The sequence below is a fragment of the Tenebrio molitor genome, chromosome 1 (genome assembly GCF_963966145.1).
Source record: "Tenebrio molitor chromosome 1, icTenMoli1.1, whole genome shotgun sequence".
In the NCBI taxonomy this organism is placed as follows: Eukaryota; Metazoa; Arthropoda; class Insecta; order Coleoptera; family Tenebrionidae; genus Tenebrio; species Tenebrio molitor.
The window spans coordinates 4894465-4916117 of record NC_091046.1 but is presented as its reverse complement, the minus strand read 5'-3'; the positions used below and the strand labels follow the sequence as shown (position 1 = coordinate 4916117).

The 21653-nt window shown below is 36.2% G+C and overlaps 1 protein-coding gene across 3 annotated transcripts in view; it reads right to left on the bottom strand.

Moving 5' to 3' along the window:
• Positions 1-2706: 2706 nt before the first annotated feature.
• Positions 2707-21653, bottom strand: part of LOC138125125 (limbic system-associated membrane protein) — a 241039-nt gene continuing 222092 nt past the window's right edge. The window contains exons 7-11 of one of the 3 annotated variants that reach the window (XM_069040403.1): positions 15620-15794; positions 5395-5597; positions 5073-5325; positions 4893-4925; positions 2707-4169 (exon numbers count right to left, since the gene is read on the bottom strand). In XM_069040403.1, coding sequence (XP_068896504.1) covers positions 4057-4169; positions 4893-4925; positions 5073-5325; positions 5395-5597; positions 15620-15794 — 777 coding nt within the window. In that variant the 3' untranslated portion in view covers positions 2707-4056. Of the gene's footprint in view, positions 4170-4892; positions 4941-5072; positions 5326-5394; positions 5598-15619; positions 15795-21653 lie in introns of all 3 variants that reach the window. The other 2 variants (XM_069040402.1, XM_069040404.1) reach the window with 2 other exon arrangements.

Below are 21653 nucleotides of genomic sequence, written 5' to 3'. Positions count from 1 at the left end.
ACTAGCTTTAGCTTTAATACCAACAGAAAATCAGATTTTCATGGCTTGCTTAGACGCACATTTATATGAAATTGAGTATAGATGTAAATCATTTTATTCCACACTGTATAAAGTAACCATGTTGTGCGTAGACTGTAGAGGTTATGTTATTCACTATCAACAAGTCAACTTGACAGGCATTTTTTAGTTCTGGCTACATTTAATTAAGGCAACTTTCAAATTAGCTGTTAAAAAACCCTCCTTTTTTCATTCCGCCATGGTAAAATTACCCGGGAATAGGATAGGAATAGAAGTGTATGAAAAAAATCTGTGACTTTATTTCACACGTCAAACTAACATTCAAAAATAAAGCGCTCTAACACGATAATGTGAAAATTAGTAGGAAAGGAGGTGCAGGTTTGCAACATGACAAGAATTTGAAACCTTGAAACTGAACATTCTTCCCCACGTTGAACAAAATCATAAAATCTCAGGGCCTCATCTCAACAAGAGCAAAACTTATTGGGTTATTTTCTTTGCTCAAATCTCTAGTCCATCCAACTCTCCATTTTTCCACAATAATTTCTTAACAAATTTTTATTGTGAAATTTTGAGCTCTTTCTGTATTTGCGGTTTGCTTGATCTCTTCTATTTTAACTTCTAAAGTGATATGATATCCTCACTTCGTAGAACAATATTAGACGGGTTTCATGGATACTTTTTACTCGTGGCAAGGAAATATTGTAATAAATAAAAGTGAGATTTTATTTTCACAAGGCCTCTTTACTCACGACAGAACTGAACTAAGCTTGTTTACTTTTACTACCTACTTATGTCAAAATTAATTTGTTATTCATTCAATATTCACAATTGTGTGATAGATTTTCTAAGTAAAGAAGAAAGGAAAAATTCGTCGAGATTCACGCGCCTAAAAGACTAAGTGACAACATATTTGACACATGTGTATCGACGTCACTGTCCTCAATTTATCAAACGACGTATAATGGTTTTTTTTTTGAAGCCTAGAACTGCAGTTCTATGTTGGACAGGAGTAAAACTAAACCTTGGATAAATAACAATCTTGAAACTATACTAAAGATCATTTCTGTCGCCAATAACGAAGAATGAAAGACAAAAAAATTCGTAAAAGCAAGGGATTCTGGTAAGTTATAGGAGTAAACGTACTGCCGCGAGCAATAAATTTTGGTCGTCAATGTCATTTCAAAATTTGGTCACAAATTTAAAAAATTTCCCTGCTTGATTATGCCCATGTCAACCAACTGTCAAAAAAATTAGAAAAAAATGGCAATTAATGTCATACAACGTGATGATAGGTTATGATATTTACGACTGTTTTACAATGGAGCATTTTCGATTGCCTCAAAGAATGACCATGACGACTAAAATTTATTGCTCGCGACTGTACCTAAAGTCCATTCATTTTGTATTGAACTTTTCAAGGTAAAATAATTTAAATTTTGGCACTGTAATTATGTTTTGTAAATAGTGACATGCATATAACCAACATAATGTGATTTAGCAATGCTCAATTCAACGTTTACGGTGTTTACCTGCATGTCACTATTTACAAAACATAATTACAAAGCCAAAAAATAAAATTATTTGACCTTGAAAAGTTCAATACAAAATGAATGGACTTTAAAGTCCATTCTCGTTGGATTTTCTATTCAAGGTCAAATAATTTAATTTTTTGGCTCTGTAATTATGTTTCGCTAAACACCGTTCACGTTAGATTGAGCATTGTTATACTCAATTTCATATAAATGTGCATCTAAGCAAGCCATGAAAATCTGATTTTCTGTTGGTATTAAAGCTAAAGCTAATGACTTTGACTTTCAAAGTTGCTTGCTCTGCGCGAACCCGATTTAACTAATTTTTCAGTTTTTGTCCATTTTAACATTGCTGATTTCAAAAGCAATGTTACGTCTTTTTACTGATTAAATGAAAGTAATTCTTATTTGTTTTTGTCTTTGTATTTTTACCAAGTAAAGATTTATTGGACATGACCTTCATAAATGTGACTTTTGTAATGTAACTAAATTAAAGGTGCTTTTACAAAATGCACAGCTCACTTGATGAACATTTATATGAAATCAATTATAAATCGCATTATGATTAGCTGCATGCCACTATTTACAAAACATAATTACCGAGCCAAAAAATTAAATTATTTTACCTTGAAAAGAAAATCCAACGTGAATGGACTTTACTAATAAACATACCAAAAGTTCTTTAAGATTAGCCTTGCGTTACGGCTCCAAGACGAGTTTTAAAACATAAGAGTTGCACACCTTGATATACAAGGTGATTCAAGAATAATGAGCCCGAGTGAATTAAAAATGCAACCCACAATACAGTTGGAAGGTAAAGCTGCATGTTTACCACTTCCATATGCAGCTTTACGTTCCAAATGTATTGTGGGTTGCATTTTCAATTCCGTCGAGCTCACTATTACTCATGAATCGCCTTGTATGTGGAATGCGTTCCCTCAATTGCGCGCTTAGAGCGCTGTTACTCCTTTTTACTCAACTTGTGGACCAAAAGTATGTAACACCAGTAGATATAAACCTTATTAACTGAAGAATCCGAGAAGGAGAAAAAACAAACTCTCTTCTCTCGACACCACACAGTTCGCTTTTGTCCTACCACTTTTACCATTTGTTGAGGTATGAAGAGGTGAGGGGAGGTAATTGAAACATCGACATGTACAATATAAACATGGTTTATTCATATATTAATTTGTCAGTTCCGTGTGTGACATACATATCATAAATTCTGCGTAGCACGACATCATTGTACCCAATCCTTCACTTTGTCCTGGTAGCACTGTAGAGTCTCACCTCGATAGCACATAAAAGTGGTTAAATAACACAGTTCACATATTAGTAGCCTAGTATACTTTTGATTTTCGAAGGGCCGAATAAAATCTGGTGGTAGTAATCTAAAATGTAAGTAAGAGTATGATTATCATATATCACGACACTTATAAGCTGCTTATCTTATACATAATAAAAATAATCTTTCCTAATTACACATGGAGCCATACACTCAATCATTTGCATCACGGAGCTCGAGTCTGAAACTGGACCGGTTCCAGATGGGAGCTAATCTTAGTTTAACTCTTTAGTTCAAAATACACTTAATTATTTACAGTAATACTGTGTATATAGAATAAGTAGAAATATTTTAAAAGCTTCTATGCTATATGTATTTACATATAAAAATTAGCGTAGGTACGTATATAATGGCAGGTTCACAATTAAGGGATGTTTCATCAACTAAGGGAGAGAGCGTGTGATGGGCAGTACAGCTCGTTTTACGGTCAGTGGCTACAACTAAACCGAACTGTTTAGTACGTGGGAGGAAAAACATAAATGTTTGGGGTGCAAATGTGACCTTTGAAGATGTACTGACTCATCATCCAATAAGGAGCGTCGAAATAATCAAAGCCGAGGCTATTTGGACCCTTTTACAGACAACTCAAACAAATTAGTGTTTAAATGTTAAAACACCGCTTCTGTATTTATATACAAATAAATAGAAATCTAGCTCTGTCGTGTTTTACACGTGTAAGCGTACTTTTCCCGAGGAAACAATAATAATACGACTTGGCTGGTATTGGGTCGGTGTTTTAACAAATGGCGGCAACGCATCTATAACACGAAATATATCTGAGAGAGATCAACTATCGACGATAAATCATTAATTCAGCTGAAACATTTAACAATTACATTGCTTCAATTTATATGGCACTATGTTATTTTTAACACAGAGTTACTTATCCAAACAATATCTTTCTGGTACCTAGTCGCGAAAGGAAACTGTCATACATGTTTATTTCCGCTTTATATAATAGGCAAGTATAAAAAACTTATTTATTAACGAAAGTAAAGTTATCATTTACAAAGTGCACATTGATAGCATCATGCACGGCACTACCAACCGGATCGTGCTCGTTGATACTGCCGTGCTAAACTCATAGACGTCTTGGTGTGATACCTATTAGTGAATCTATTATACAAAGAAAATGTCTTAATGCGAAACTAAGAGCACGTTTTAGTTGAGGGCTGTCAGGAGGCTGTATATGATGCACAGAGTTGTGGCAGCTTTCGAAACTGTGTCCGCGGATCCGCTGTATATTCTTATGCCCAGGTCTTTTATCTCGTTCTCTGCAACAAATTATTTCGTTACGTTAGTTTCTACCAAACATGGACGTGCACGCACTGTGTGCATTCCAGGTTTGTTTGCAAAGTGGAGAGCGACCGACTCCGACCCGCTACGTTTCTAAATATTAAATATTTCGCAACTGGCTTTTATTCAAACTCGACTCCATTAAACCGCATTAACTATGCATTCGCCATTACACGTTATGTAAATTATACCAATTTCGGATGAACTATTGTAATATTAATGTATTGTTGCGCTGTTGCACAACCCACTACGAACAAACACTTCATTTCGGCTGATCGATACGGATTTCGAAACAAAAAATATCGATGTCAAAAGGTAGAACGAAAGAATAAAAAAAAAACTCACGGGATTGCCGCACTCGCCTGTGGCTCGTGCGGTAAAAAACTACTACTTTATGCACTAGTTGCGTAAATTACTATTTGGCGATTTTATTCGTTTAGGTATACCTTTAATGATTTTAAATACTACTACATTTAGTCACATTTAACATTAACTCTACTTTTCATATGGTACATTGAGTACACTGCTTTGGAAGATAAAGCGGACAGTTAACACCAGTGTGCACGGGGCTTTATTGAAATGACGTAGAACCGACAAATGAAATGTTTTTAAAGCTTTGCTTTGGATTATTTACAAATCGTTATGTACAATTTCTGACAACTTTTTCGAATCGAGAAAAGTGAGGAGAATAGTTTCCTTACCATTATAGACATGTCTGGGAGACTGAGGTCTTTCTGGAAAAGTCAGGTCTTTACGTTCCAAAAAGTGCAAATCAACCAAGGAAGGTGCATAGAAGACAGGGGTGCATGGAACAAACAAACCATCATTTTAGCCCATTGTGCTCACCCCCTGAAAAAACGTCCAGTGACAATTCAACTGACCTGTATCAGTGGTCTGAAACGTGAAAGCTTCAGAAATGGGACTCCATCCGAATTTGTTTCTCGCCTGCACCTTCGCCTCGTAGTTTTGTCCTGGTTCGAGTCCTCTGATGACGTAGCTCATTGTCTGGAAACCGGAGCTTTGGACTTGGGAAGCGGGAAGGATCACGTCTCGCCAATCCGTTCTTCTGTCGATGATCTGCCGCCCATAACCGTTGCCCACGCTGTAGTACACAGCTGCGTATGTCTTGTTCTCCTGAAATATGACAAAATTCCATTTTCTTTTCTTGCATTCTGTCCTGGTTTAAATTCTGCTGTTACGTACTCGTCCTGGGCTGAATTTCCTTTGGCTCTGGTGGTGGAGGGGCTGGGGGTGTCCGTCTTCCGAGCCCGGATTGTCCGGAAGCCTCCTGAACAGCAACTTGTACTCCTCGATGGGACTGAACGACTCCACGGCCCAGCTGATGTTGTAGCTGTCCCTCCAGCTGCCTCTGGAGGCGCTGCTGAATTTGGCCGGGTTGGGCTTGCCTGAAAATTTTAAACGTTTGTCATCCGCTCGGGGATACGAATAAAACAACAACAACTTGAAAAATAAAAGAACGGAGGGACGCGGCAAAATTGCATTCCATAAAAAGCGACTCAATTAAATGAATCACCCCTTTGTACGTGTAACATGTCATCAACACGGGCGACACTCGTATGCGGATAATGAGGATTCATAGTTGGAAATGTAGCGAAATGTGCTGTGGGGATGTTACAGTTTTATTACGCGGCGAGGGCGCACGCCGGTGCATATTTTTTGGATTGCTGACCCGACGTCTGTGACGAGCACCTAAAAGTGAGGAAATAGTCTCAAGTGCGTAGAGAAGATTAAGAAAAAAAAAGAGTGTGTGTTTAAGACCGCACGACAGAAGTGAAAACTTCTATGATGCTCGTTACTGATTTTAAGTAACAAGTAATAATAATAATATTCTATAAAAAATATATCATTATGGATGACTTGGAGGAATAAGGAGCAAGGCATAAATAATTAATATTATTTAAATAAACATCAAAAATCTGTATTTTTCAATAGAAACTGCAAATACGTCCGCTTTTAGAGGTACACTCTAGCAAAATTTGTGAGGTTAGGTTTGGATGTTTAAGTTTTATTTTCTTGACGATGATATTGAACACAACACAAGTTTTCAAAGCAATACGAATACCCTGTATTATGATAATTTGTTCATTTTCCTCTTCACATTTTGCTACACAAATTTTTGAAATAGATGAATTATTGTTGAAGCCATATAATTGCGAATTAGGTACGTACTAAATCCTACATTCATCTGTAAACTTACAATATTTGTCGTGTCTTTATCGTTTATATTATATAAAACTATACAGGGTATTTCACGAGTGATAATGAGCCTGACGGAATAATAAATTCAACCCAGTAACCCACAATACATTTTCAAAAAAAGCCGGACATTTTAATGACAGTAGCCAGCTTTTTTCGGAAATATAATGTGGGTTGCATTTTAAATTACGTCAGGCTCATTATCACTCGTGAAATATCCTGTATATATATACAGTTACTCCTGCAGCTCTGCACTGAGGTCAGTCAGGTCACATCACAACACAACGTACTATTCCGGACACGGAATCTTGGCCAACATTTTTTAGACATTTCTAAAAAAAATGATGTAAACCAATCATTAGTGTCATAAAGGAATGACAATTATTAAAAATTACTTTGAAGTTTTTCTTGTGATATCAAAAAAGCAGGGAAATGCTATTATCGAGTCAAAAGTTAGGTTATATTCAATAAAGGCCAGTTCACACATATTTGTCAGTTAAATGTCAATTGTGGCCAAGATTCCGTGTCCGGAATAGTACGGGGTGATCAAGAAGAACTGTTTAAGTTGGTAATGCTGAATTTAATTTTTAAATGGTACAACTGGAGTCACTTCCGGTTGTTGACGGCTTCACACTGACAGCCCCATCAGTGACAAGTCAAATTTGACATTTCAAATTAAATTAAACATGCGGGTGAATCGTTCGAGAGTTAATTTATGTTTAGAGCAAAATGGGGAGCACTTCGAGAATTTCCTTTAGTTAATTTTTAGATTATTATTCCGAATTCTAACTTTGATTTCTTTTTGCCGTTAATTTTTACTCTCATAACCTATAGCTGGAACGTTATGGATGTGGATTGGGGACTTGTCGTTAAGTTGGCACTACCAGCAAAAGTAACTAAACGCGCCAATAAGGTTATTGGAATTTATGACAGATCTCACTATTGTACAGTTCAATCATAAGTTTTAAGCAACCTTGAGTTTGACAATCCATATCCAAAACATTTCGACTATACCATTTTGTCATTTCATTATAAATGCTACGTCAGATATCTGTCAAATAAACCCACAAAACATATCCGGTTGCAGTGGTGTAAATAGCCGAATAAAAAATGTTCTTAATTGTATTGCCAACTTAAACAATCCTTCTTGATCACCCGGTACAATGAAAATTTAAAAATGACAAGTGACGCACAGTGGATTGTTTTTCGCGCGCTCCGCTAAAAAACTCGACTCCCTTGATTTTAGCTTGCCGTGTCGTGCTGCGAACGATTTTCGCTTGTATTTTACCGTGTCGCATGAAACTAATTCACTGCCCGGGCGCGCCTAAAGAAGTTTTCATTTCAAAAAGAAGCGAAAGTGATTTCAATTACTAGTAGAAATTTCAAAAATGGTGGATGCGCTGGGCGAGAATAACAAATGTCTTGAAGTTTTAAGTTACATTAAATATAAAAGCTGTGTTTTATAAATCTTGTTGTGTTAAAGTGGAAAATGAAAGCCTGAATTCTCTAGCCCACTATCCCACCTCCACCCGGCGGCACGGCAATTTTGCCGGAGTACATACACTATTACGGATATTACTATCAAGTAATAGTGCAGTGCTTATCAACATAATTACCGGCGTCTCGCCTCCGCATTATGACTTTGTTGTGTATTATGTTCTGTGTCAATGTTAAGGAACTTCCTCACGATGTGACATGAGTATAATAATATACCTTTTTGAATTTCAACTACCAATGTGTTATCTAAATCCAGAATTTTTAAATTTTTAAAAAGAGATTGCGGTACTATTCCCGTTGCTGAAATTACAAGTGGTAAAATCGAAATTTTTTCTAAACACCAAAGATTTCTCATAGCAACGGACAGCTCTAAATATTTATTAATTTTTGTGTTATATGTCTGTGTTATATTATGTGAATTTGGAACAGCCCTAGTATTAATGATATTTAGTATGGTTTTATTGTAATTGAAAAAATGGTGTCGCTTTCGTTGTTCTCCGACCGTGACGACAATTTGAGCGTGACGATTTTAGCGTGTCGCGTGAAACTAATTCACTGCCCGTGTCGGGCGTCTAAAGAAGTTTTCACTTCAAAAAATACATCGAAATGAGTAACAAACAAAAGAGTAATGAGCATGAATAAAAAGTTTTAAATGTACTCTGACAAAAGCAGAAGTTCTCTTTATGACGAAACTGTGCAAAAGCGGAATTTAACGATAGTGTTACAGGAATATTTTTGCTTCATGTCCACGCCCTGATTTATGCAAGGATCACGATGGTTTTACTAGTTAATTAGATAAAAGTTTGCTAGGACAATGAATGCATAAACCCATAAATAATTTCTCTTGCTGCAGTAAAGCTAATGTACATGATATCAGCCTCTGCTGTAATAATAAGAGAATAAATTATCTCCTCTTGCGGGTTTATTACGTTTGCAAAGTGCTTCTGAAGGCTGCACACTTATAACATAATTTTCTTCAGCTCTAATTCATACGGGCAAAAATTCACTAATGCTCTGATGTAATCAGAGCCTCGTAATATCCACTTCAAAGCCTGTGCTGTGATTTCTTCAGGTTTTCGCAAAGTCCACTTTCGCAGACGACGGCCACGACTTTTATTTTTGTTTATTTTGAACTTTGTGTCAGTTGGGAATATCACGATAAAATAAAATATTGTGCGATCGTTTATCTGCGAAAAGTCCACAAAAAACTTTTCACTCGTATCTCTCTGCACTATTTAAGTTCGGTTCGAGTTAACAGTTTATTAGGTCGAGGGAGAAATATCTGGTTCGATTCAAATGGCAATTTTTTTTTTTGATAGTGAGTCAGGTCGTTTGTGTTTTTAGTGTGGGAAATCGCAAGGTGGGATTAAAATTCATTTTGTATAATAAACGTTGGATTTGGTCGCGGTGTTTGTTCTTTAATTGATCGTGTGGAGTTCTAGCACGCATGGATTTTTACATGGAAACAGTTTTCACACAATTAATTTATGTACTATTGCTCATAAGGATCGGGTTTGTTTCACATTTTTGTTGATATCTTGTGTTAAATATATATTCATTTGAATTTACAACAAGGCACGAAACTTTAAAGTCGCATTATTGTTTCTCTTGTTAAGCTTTATAGAGACTTAAGTATTAATTAAAATAAGAAAGACACAAAAGAAAACCTGTATATGGTGAAACAGAAGAAAGAACAGAAAGAATATGAAACAAATATTAAAAAAGATTAAGTGCAATAAGAATCAGTGGCTAGAAAAGGCATTTAGGAAACTGTATAAAATGTCTCAGAGAAAAGGAAATTATTCTGAACAAATGAAACAGAAGAAGAAATTTTATGTAAAAATATATTTTGAAGAATTTAGAACAAATTGTTTGAGGAGTCGTATCATTTCCATGTATTTAGAGTTTTTCAATAGGGTTCACCTCTGTAAAAACAAGAGCCAAGCCAGCTCAATAACAACAAAAGAAAAGACACAAAGGTAAAGTTTACGTTGAAACAGAAGAAAGAATAGAAATAATATATAATTTACAAAAATAAAATCCAAATCAGAATAAAACCTGAAAAAATATTAAATCTAATAAAAATCACTGGCTAAAAGAGAAATGAGGAATTCAGAATACTATGTAAAATGTCTTACAGAAGATAAAATTATTGTAGAAAGATGAAGCAGAAGAAGAAATTTAATTTGATGGAAAAGTACATTTTGAAGAATTTAAAGCAAATTGTTTGACCATGCATTCACAGTTTTTGATGAGGCTTCACCCCTGCAAAAATAAAAGCCTGACATTTTACGTTTCCGCATCACCCTTTCCCTAAATGGAAAATTTAAAATTTTCATAATTTTTAGGACGCTCGTATTTTTGAACAACTGTTACAATTACCAAGTGTCACCGCGAAATGAGCAATTACGCACGTAAAGATATAAAAAAAGTAATAAACTTTATTACTGTCGAGGAAAAGTGGCAAACTTTCCGCTCGCCTCCTGCACACCCAAGGCCTCCTCCAGCCTCCAGATCGCATCGAAATGGCGTCGCCGCCATTAAAAACGTTGCAGTTTTCATTATCCATCAACGTCATGTACCTAGTTTTACGCTAGACATTAGCTTTTGTTCGGTACCGAGTAATTACTTTATGCAAATGCCTACTTCGATATTAGTTTCGTGAAAATTGCGAGTGATCTAAAATCAATAAGCAATACATAATAGATGAACAAGTTGCATGGCTCGCAAGACACAACGTGCACGCGTTATTGCCGAGTTTCCCATTTGCTCGGTCATAAATATGACGTATGCGGCAGTCGATGTGTACCAGATATGTGTCGCAGCACCTGTGGTGAACATTTTCACGGTTGGAACGACGTCTAATTGAGTTTTACTGCTTCGAGCTGCTGAGGGAATGGCTTATGGCTGAGACGCTGCATCGTGTATGCTATTAGCTGCACTGCACCAATCTGTCCTAATAAGATTTTGCATTTTGATGAGGTTAGGCTTGATCACGTGATGATGCGTAATAGCCCAGCCAGCCAATTAGAGGGGCTAGTTTGCACGCTTGATAACTTAAGCAACAGGCAATTGGGTTGACGGATTAAATAAAGCCTAGTTCAAACAACAATCAAATTCTTGTTGCTCTATTCAAATTTTTTATATCCTCAATCGTTTCTGAACAAATTCTACCGTGCGATCGAAAATAAAAAAAATCGAAATGGTCGTGATTAATACATTTCAGTTGGTAAAAATTTAATTCAAATGTCATCAGATGTCATTACAATAGTAACTGTCATTATTAATTATTGACTATTAAAATTTGTTATTACAATATGTTCACTTTAGAGTAAAAAATTTTCATTGTGCAGAGCAGACTTGAGAACAGCGAATAGTCCTATTCGACACCTCGAGTTTTTGAGGAATTTCAACAAAAGTTTTGATTTATGTGCTCACCGTTGAATAAAGGCCCGGGAGTTTTAAAACTCATTGTTTCATTGCACTAGGTGAGGAAATTCTTTTACAACCGACAGGTCACACATAATTCACACCTTTATGAAAATCAAGATTTCAACATTCTCAAAATCACTAACGTAACTTTTAAGACTGACATTTGACAATTGAAATCTTAACGAATTGCCAACTGAAATTTTTGATCACAGCCAACTCTAATTTTTTCGAACTCATGGTATCTTCTCTAAACGTTGTTCTAATCTACAGATTGTGGCATACTACCAAAACCTCAGCACATGCTAGGAGGAATTTACTCCTCTATACAAATTAGTCTTGGGTGTTTGCTTTGTCCTTTTGCTTCTAGCGTTCGAAGTGATAAGATGATAATTTCGTAAAGAATACATTGTTGTGTTTCAAAATGGATATTGATATGAGATTTTCAAGGCCAGATTTCAATTGTATTATCCACAAGAAAAGAGGACTTTAGCAAAAATGCATCGATTTGAATTTTAGGTTTATGGAAAATTCTTCTATAACAATTGCTTAATTTTGCCCTAGGGGATTTCGGATTCTTAGTTACAAAACACATAAACATACTAAACATAAAATAACACCTCCAAAAATTTCCAAAAATAACCTTTTTCATTCATATCCCCCACCCCTCTCCTTCTCTGTTCTTTCCCTACCCTTCGCCTCCTCAAAGCTATTTCGAGATGGTCCGATTTTACTCTCTCTCCTATTCCGAATTCTTCTACTCTTTCCGATGCTTTTTCTTTCACTATTCCGTCATCTATCACTGTTTCCTCCCTGCTACCTATATAGGTCCATTCCCCCTCTTCGTCCCCTCGTTTGTTCCCGTTCAACACCTTCCATTCATTTTCTTCGATCCATTCCATCAGTCTCTTCCCCTCTGAATTTTCCACCTTGTTTCTGCATTTTCTTTTCTCATCCCTCCCCTCCTATTCCCAATTTCTTGCTCCTCTTTCTCCTATTTGCCCGTTGAAGTCCCCTCCCCAGAGTATATAATCTTCCCTGTTTTCTTTCATTGCATCTTCTGGTTGTCTTCACCTCTTTACTGTATACTGTCCTCATTTTCCACCATATCCTATATCAACTTTTCTTTCCATGCATCCTTCTTCTTCTCCCTTTTCTTGTCGCTTTTCTTGAATCCCCAATTTTACCCCTGTTATTATTCCTCCGGTAACTCGTCCCTTTTTCTTTTCCCTTTTTGCCCATTGTCCTTCCCATTTGTACTCTTACGTCCCACCCTTTTTTCTTTCTCTCTTGTTGTTTTCTTTGTCCATCTACTTTTTTATTCACCTTCTCTTTATACCTTTTCTCGCCGGTTCGTCTTCTCTTCTTCTTTCCTTCTTCTAAAATTTTTTCTTCAGTTTCTTTTCTCTTTTATCCATATAAATCATTTCCCGTTTATCTATATCTTCCTGTATCCTATTTTCACCGTCTTTCCTCTATCTCTCTCTCCTCTAGCCACCTCTCTTAATTTCTTTTGTGTTTTCCTTTCTTCGTTTGTCAAATCGTCATTTATATACATCCCCTCACTTTTTCTTTCCTTCAACTTACTCTTCTTCTCCTCCCAACTTTCTATTTTTGCCATCATCACCTTATCTTTATTTATTTTAAATGCTTCCTTCACGTTCACTTTCACCCTTATCTCCCTTTATCACCATTCTTCCACTCCCCTCACTATATTTCCTCTTATTCCCCTTATTCCGGTTATTATAACATTATTCTTCCTCCCCTTCTTTTCTCTTTGTTTCATCTTTTCCTCTATCATTTTTATCCTTTTCATTCAATCTGTCTCCTCCGCCTGCCATTTTTCTTCTCTTCCTCTCATGTCCTCTCTCACTGCTGCTAATTCTTTCCTTGCCTCCCCATTCTCCTCTCTCACTGCCGCTAATTCCTTTCTTAGCACTTTGTTCTCCTCTCTTACTCCCTGCGATGTTTTTCATTTCCTTTATCCATTTCTTTATCTATTTTTGCTTTTATTTCCTTCTTGGCTTCTACTTGGGGATCTTCCCGTTCTGGAACTCTTTCTGAATGGGTTCGTGCCTTCTTCAGACGTCCTACCCTTTTCTCTCTTTCTCTTGTCGTTTTTTTCCCTTACTTTCGGCGACTTCGGCATACCCTCTCTTTCTTGCCCGCTGCTTTCTGCTTATCACCCCTCACTCCCACGTCGCTGTTTCTGTTAATAATCTCTGCACTTTTTTACTAAACATGTCTGCTCGCTATCACTGCCAGGCCAGGAATCTCTAGATATGTTAATATTAAAAATTATTTTTTAAAATTATTTTCGAACATGGAAGTGTGTATGGCTCGCCAATTGATTTCAATTTTGTTGTATTTCCTCTCCCATTACATAACTAGGTATTTTGCTTAATTAGTTGTTCATAATTTTCAATTTTTTCTTCAATCTTTTCTATCTTTTCTATTTCGATATCGAACAATACTTTTACTAACTTAATTGTTAGCATCTTAAGTGTCATTTCGTCCCTCCATTTTTGTTCTTTTTTAGTCTTTCGCACATTTATATTAATTTTTCCACATTCCGTACTATAGTGAATTTTTTGGTTTAGTGTTATTTTATTAATATTTACATCTTTTCCTTTCTTTTTATATTATCGCATTATAAGTTCTCTTGATGTTTTTTTTTCTTTCCTTGTTATTGACCTCAACTAATCGTTGTCCATTAAGCAACAGATATATTAAGGCATATTGGTAAATCTGGCAAAGAGCAATGAAAGAAGTGATGAAGAACCTGGAAGAGTATGCGAGGAAGAAAAATCTGAAAGTTGAGAAGACGAAAATGATGGTGTTCAACAAGAGAAAGATGAAGAGTGAAGAGAATGAGTGGAACTGGGAAGGAAGGAAAATAGAACAAGTAAACGAGTTTAAACATTTGGGCTACAAATTCAACGAAGAGAAGTGCAAAAGAAAGAAAAATATTTTTCTTTTAGAATTGTTATTTTTATTTTAGATCAAACTGTAATCAAGAATTCGAAAGCCCGTAGGGCAAATAAAGCATTATACGTATATTAAGACATGTTCTTTCAATTCCTGGCGCATCCACCATTTGTACAACTTTTTTAACACAACATTTATCATTTTTGACGCCAACAATGATTCAGTTCCAATTTATTTCGTGTTCTATATGTTTTTCCATGCCTGTTTACAATTATTTCTCTTATTCCCACTAGTACTTTACTTCAAACTTTACCACAAACTTCTCTGTTGTTCTAATGTCTATTTCAATCATAATAAGTAATAACCCTCCTGTAATACCTTTTACCCTTTTCAATTTTCAATTGATTCCCACCTCATATTTTATTTACTTCTATCTTTAGCATGATTACTGAAATAATTGCTTTTTTGTACTAAAACATTAATTATCAAACAAATTGCAATCAATTGGAAAATGGTGGATGCGCCGGGTTAGATTAAAAATGCTATCTCTGTTGTGTTTCATTTCCGCTCCCGAAGCAAATCAAAGTGCTGTAATTAATTATTTTATAATTTACATATTATCAATTTGTTGTTGATTAATTATGTGAAGCACTCCACATTTTCTCTTTGTCTTTCCTTTCTCACTTTATTCTCTTTGGTCAATTTACTTCGTACTGATACTGCAATTCTACCACCACCTGTAAGTGTCTCCGTAACTTTGAAACACTCCATTTCTAATAATTAAACTCTTTAGTGGGGCCACGAAAGCGATAAAATTTTCAAGAGCTTTTAACTTCTCGACTCGATAGTGTAAGTCGCGCAACCAACAATGTGTGCTTGTTTGCCTTAATGAAACATCTCCGATACAAACCCTACCGGCGTAAATCTTTTGTAACCGTCGAAGTTCCAACAATTATCTATTACTCCACGAAATTATTCCATCTAACTTACTTCGGTAATTTTATTAGCGGCTTAATTATTTGCAGCAAGCGCCTCGATTCCGGCGAATCAGATATCGCAGTCGATAATATTCGCATTGACAGACCCTCGGAAGTTGCCACTTAACCAGCAAATTTGTTTAAACAATTACGGTCGCTTGGGAGTTCGCAAATTGGTGGCAACCGGAGTCGAACTTGTTTAATCGATGACTATTGAAATTGTCGCGCTTAATTTAAGTTAAACTGAGCCACTGTCGGTGCAAACTGCGGGCTCCGGACTCCGGAGATCCCTTCCGATTGATGTATGAGCTTTGTAAGTGGTGCTAAAGCATTTTTGTTGTTTATCCGGCGATGTTATCCGCTGTTGTGATAAATCTTACCGGTTAATTGAACACTCTTCCTCGTTTTTCCCAGTTGATTATCTGCCACGCAAGTGTAATTTCCAAAGTCGGAACGATGTACTTTACGAATCACGAGCGTGTGCCGGGATCCGTGCGACTCCATTATTCTTCTTTCTGTTGTATCCAGCTGCATCGTGTCCCTGTACCACAGCACCTGGAACACGACGGTAATTAATAGGGACTCGAACAAAAAAAATTACCTTGCAAGGAGATGCCAGGAGATACTCTGGGAGTTGCCTGATATTCGATTAAGTGAAAGTGACATCTACTTAAAATTTTTAATTGGAACAAATTGCTTTTTTACTCGTCAAATTTAGAGAACTCAAAAAACATGAAACGTGGTTCAGGTGAGAATATTTTTCGTTTCAAAGAAGGGGAGTACAAGATTATCACCTGACATTGTGAATAAAGACACTAAAAAGGAAAAATGAGAAGTAAATATAATATGAGGTGGAAATAAACTGAAAAGAAAAAGAGGATTGATTATTGTCATTCAAAGTGACATTTAAAGAACAGAAAAGTTTGAAAAGTAAAGAACTAGTAGGAAACGGAAAGAAAAATAAGGAAAGACACCAAAAGACATAAAAAACAAGTCATGTTCCAAAATTGTTTTTCAAATTAATTTTTAATATAAACGTTTTTAAAAGTTTTTTTGCCAGAAAGATCTAAGAATCAAGAACATCCTGCTAAAAAATTTAAATCCGTACATTTTTGTAAAAGTTACCTTGAATGAAGTAAAAGTAAGCGCGAACGGTGGAAAATAACATAAAATTGTGCATATTTCCAAAAGCACCTATCCGATTGGTACCAAAATCAACAAGAGTGACATCTCTTCTTCTAAGAGAAATATTTGTACAGAGCCTCATTCAAATTGGTCCATTTTTAGCTGTGGATAACGAAAAAAGCGTAAGTTAATCGGACAAGCGCGACGAGCGCAATAATTACACGAGGGATGAAAGGTTCAGTGGTATATACAGGATGTCTCAGCTAAGACTTTCGAGCCTAATAAACGTAGCTGCAGATGCAAAAACGTAGAACTGTGTTCTTGAAGTTCTTACGACACTCTCCATGGGCAAAAACTGTTTCTTTTTTCAACAATATTGAAATTTCTGCCATTGTAGTCAATTTTTTGAGTACTTTCAATAAATTTACACAATTTAACTTTTCTAATAAAGCGCGCCAACTTTTGATAGATTTCAAGGGGTGTAGAAACTGTTGCTTGGCAATTTTTCATCAATTGTTTCAAAAGGTAACTGCTCAAATACCTTCAAAATTTAGATTAAATTTTTACAACAAAATCTAATCTTTTCTTTGAATCAGACGAGTGATCTAGTCAATTGTTTGTGTAGACACCTATTTTTTAATGTTTAACAATCCAATAATTGTTTGTCAGATTTGTTCAACGCTTAACTTTACGTTGAAAAAAATGAATGAAATCAATAAAAAATCGCAATCGAGATATTTCCGATGTCCGGAAGTGAAGTCATCGTTATTGCCTGCAAAATCGCGCTTGTGTTAGTGGTAAAATTGTGAAGCATCATCTTCGATCTTGTCGCGCTTAATTTTCAATAAAGGAAACGTGTTAAAATTACATTTTTTAACTTGAGGTAATTTTATTATTACTAATTGAAGCTTCACCGTCTAAAATATCTGTATTTTAAATTTCATAAAAGTCCGTTGGCAAATAACCGAGATATTAGGCTCGAAAGTCTTAGCTGAGACACCCTGTATAGAGGGTATTTCACGAGTGATAATGAGTCCGACACAATTGAAAATGCAACCCACAATACATTTGCAAAATAAACCTGGAAATGGACGTGGACAATATACACGTAAACTTCGCAAATGTATTGTGGGTTGCATTTTCAATTGTGTCGGGCTCATTATCACTCGTGAAAAACTCTGTATATGTATACTGTTACCATTATTAATGAAATTAGAAAATTTTATTGAGACTCTTGTTTGCATAACTTTACTGCTTCTTGACAAACAATCCTAGTTGCAGTTACAAGAATTTTATTATCAATTTTGTTCTTGAATAAAGCTCACTTCACAACTGCATCAACAAGCTTTCTGTTTTAATTATGTCTTTAACAACTATCCCGCCATAATTAATTTATACTTGCTTTGAAGTCAAAGCGTCTTTACATAGTGTCTTGGCGTTGTTCTGACTAAACCTTTTGGTTTTATTATTTTGGAATTAATTTAAAATCTCGTTTAGATTCAAGTTCTTTATTTCTTTATGAATTTAATATTTCGCAAATATAAAATACCCACAATACTGTTGTAACTTTTAAAAATACATAACACCTAATTAGATTCTCGTTAAAAAACACGTTGTACAGCCTCGTACTGTGCTTTTCTTTTATTTAATTAGTATTTTAAAGCAAAACAATGGATTACCTTTACTTTGTCTGCCGCTCTCAACAAAAAACTCGGCAGCGCCAGGATCAATAACCTGTCTTTGCTTATTTTTTATTAAAAAATGAAGACTCTTATTTTAATAAAACACACCTCAAAGTTATTTTTCGTCGTTTAGTTCATTTACTGAAATCGATGAAAAACGTGAGGGGGAATCTTAGAGAACAAATAATCTAAATTAAAACTTGAAGAGTACGAATGGTCATACAACAAAAAACAATTGAGAGTTGATTACTTAGCAATACAGGGTGTTTTTGAAAGTTGTGCAGAAATTTTAACCACGAGCTACTGGATTCATGTCGAACTCGGAAAAAATATTAAAAAAAATTCCATGTCAAAAAATAAAGTGACATTTATTTTTTGAGCTACAATTTTTTTAAGTTGCTTTTAGTCTTCTACGTTGTTCCACAACCTCGTAAGTAAAATCTCGGCACATTTTAAAAATACACCCTGTATATCATATTTTATAAAACGTACACCAATGCGGTTTCCTTGTTTTAAAGCATATTTCCTATAGGTTACTTCGCCGAAATTTTACCTACCTGGTTGTAGGACAACGTAGAAAACTAAAAGCAATTAAAAAATTGTAGCTCAAAAAATAAATGTCATTTTATTTTTTGACAGAATTTTTTAAATATTTTTTCCGAGTTCTAGATGAACCCAGTAACTCGTGGTTAAAATATCTGTACAACTTTCAATAACACCCTGTATAAAAGCTCGCACAATCTGAGAATTTGTACGTTTCATAATTTTAATTTGTTGATTTATTTGTTTACGATGACATTTTATAAACATCTGTGTGTTTTACACAAACTAGAGAAAAACTGGATTTTTATCAGAAATCTAAAATTATGACTGCATCACTAACACCAGCACACTAAAGTTTTATTAATTTTGAACTGGCGTGTTAGGATTATTTTTATGAATAATTAAATTCACATTTTATTTCGCTCTAGTTTTCATTGTGGCGTTTAAAAAATAATTATTTGTGAATTCCCAACGCGAGCACACAAACATAGAAGTGCACGAACAAAACAGGCAACGATTGGTGCATTCGACCGTTAAATTACTGAAAGCTGCACAAAAACTGTACATTCTGCAAAGCTACCCGCATCATATTTTACCCTTTCCTGCATCCTAATCTGTTCTAATTTTAAGTTTGGGCGAATAAATCACCGAGAAAAAAACAATAACTCTGCAAAAACCCTATCGCAAGTTTTTCATTGCAATCTGGCAACAAAAATCAACCGATTCAATTTGGTCCAACAACATGTTCATTAAATTTGATGTAACTGTTGCGACACTGCTGCTTCGTCCATTTTCCATAGGAAACGTCACCTCTTCGATAAAAATGAGTGAAACGGAAGCGCCGTACATTACGCGACGAGCCGATATTGAAAGATGTCCATAAAAATTCGTTTCATCAAAACGAAACCAAACAACACCTGTTTGTTCGTCTCCATCGAGGCGAACACCCATCGCCCAGACAAAGAGTCGCCGCATTTTACCACGAAAATTATTTCGTAATTGTTGCGTCGCGATTTGTATCGGCTCCGGCTTCCTAGAATTTATTATTATCGTCATGTTTGAACAGGTTATTGAGTCGAAAACTTGTTTGCATATCGTTATTCCGTGCAGCTACTGAGTTTAACTTCCGTTATTGATGTAATTTATTGTATAACATCGTTACCATCGCGTCCAATACACTGGATGGCAAATTCATATCACCACGACAATTTGATTTATTCTCCTTGGGCGCGCCATTTTGCGAGGAAGCTCCTGCAACAGTTAACCCGAAGTATCAATCACGAGGCGATCGCTGAAAGAGTCGCAGGACAGGAGAGCAGGAATTAGAGCAGCAGGAGCGCGCCCAGGATAAATACGATAATCAGATGAATGAGGCTGGCGATTTTTCTTAAGACTAATGATGGTGGCGGGTCATTTTTCACGGGGCCAGTCGGTTTGGCTTACTCTTGGTCCCGAGAAGCGAAGTGTTTTGGCTCAAGGCCATCGGGAGTTATTGCGAGCTCCTGCGACGCCGAGATCTTCGACTAATCAACAGCCAGGTCATGCTTGCATTTTTAATCTTTATATCGGAAATTCCAGATGTTATGAGGAGCTTCGGGCGAAAATTCCTGCAAGATCGCGCGGTGCACCCGCTCGGGACGTGCTCCATTACCTGGAGATTGGAAATGTGGCCGCCAAAGGCTTATTAATGGCGATTATTTATCAGAAATGCGGATAAGAATTTTTAAAATCCGGCGAAAGCGCCAAAACGACACAAAAGGTGTAATTTACCAGCTTTACTGGTCAACAGATTTTTCGCGGAAATGTCAAAGAAACGTCAACGGTGTGCTGTTGTTAACCTAGAAAACATTGTTCAAAATTTTTCAGCACTGTGTGCTTTTCAATTTTGCTCCACTTGACGTAGTCATTCAAAAAGATTTAATAACTTTAATGAATTCCAGTTCAAATGCATGAAAGGTTTTAATGAACGGATTTGTATTTCTGCGCTTAGAATAATTAATGCACTCCAACACGCGCTGTCATAGAGGTGTAATTTACCAGCTTTAGTGCCAAACGCGACGCCACTAGTCAACAGATTTTTCGCGGAAATGTCAAAGAAACGTCAACGGTGTGCTGTTGAAAACATTGTTCAAAATTTTTCAGCACTGTGCTTTTCAATTTTGCTCCACTTGACGTAGTGTACGAGGTCCAAAAACGTCATTCAAAAAGATTTAATAACATTAATGAATTCAACATTCCAAATGCATGAAAGGTTTTAATGAACCGATTTGTATTTCTGCGCTTAGAATAATTAACGCAACGCGCTGTCATAGATCGACTGGACTCCCTATTTTAGAAGCTTGACGCGGCCTCCACATGTGCATATTTTGTTCATTTTGCAATGTCATCCCTTTTGGATTTTTTCAGTTCGACGGACAGCCGCCGCTCCCTGTCAAGCCCTTGGAATGACGTGTGGAGCCGTCCCCGCATGTGGAAAACTTCTCGAGAGGCGAAATAGTTGGTGGGAGCGGACGCAGGTCCCGTTATTTATGTTGGTGGCTATGAGAAATGAAAGGGAAAATAGGGTTTATGTAGAAATGTCATAATTTACAAGAGCCGAGAGAGAGGGGCATTGTTGGTTCGCCGAAACGACTTCAGGCTGCTTCGCCTGCCCTAACAGCTTTTATACTCCCTCTTAGTTGCGCCATCTACTTCTCTGGCTTTACTTTTATTATTGTTAAAGAATTATAGAGCCGTTGTAAAGGGACACATGAAAATATTACGGGTTTTATGTTCGTGTGCGACGAGGTGAAACGTAAAAGAATGCTTTTTCGACGACCCAATTACAACAGCTAATAGACGACCGCGATATCTAACGGTTTCACTTAGAAATTAATTACGGAGGCAAAACACAATGCACCTCTGGTCGCCTGAATTTTTCACACGGTTCCAAATTGATTTATGAGGCGGTGCACTTATGAGCCCGCTCTGCGCCGCCGAATCTAAAAATTTATGTGTCAAAGTGGCGGATAACACGCCAGCTAAGCATTTGCCAGTGGACCTCACCTTTATAAATCACACGACC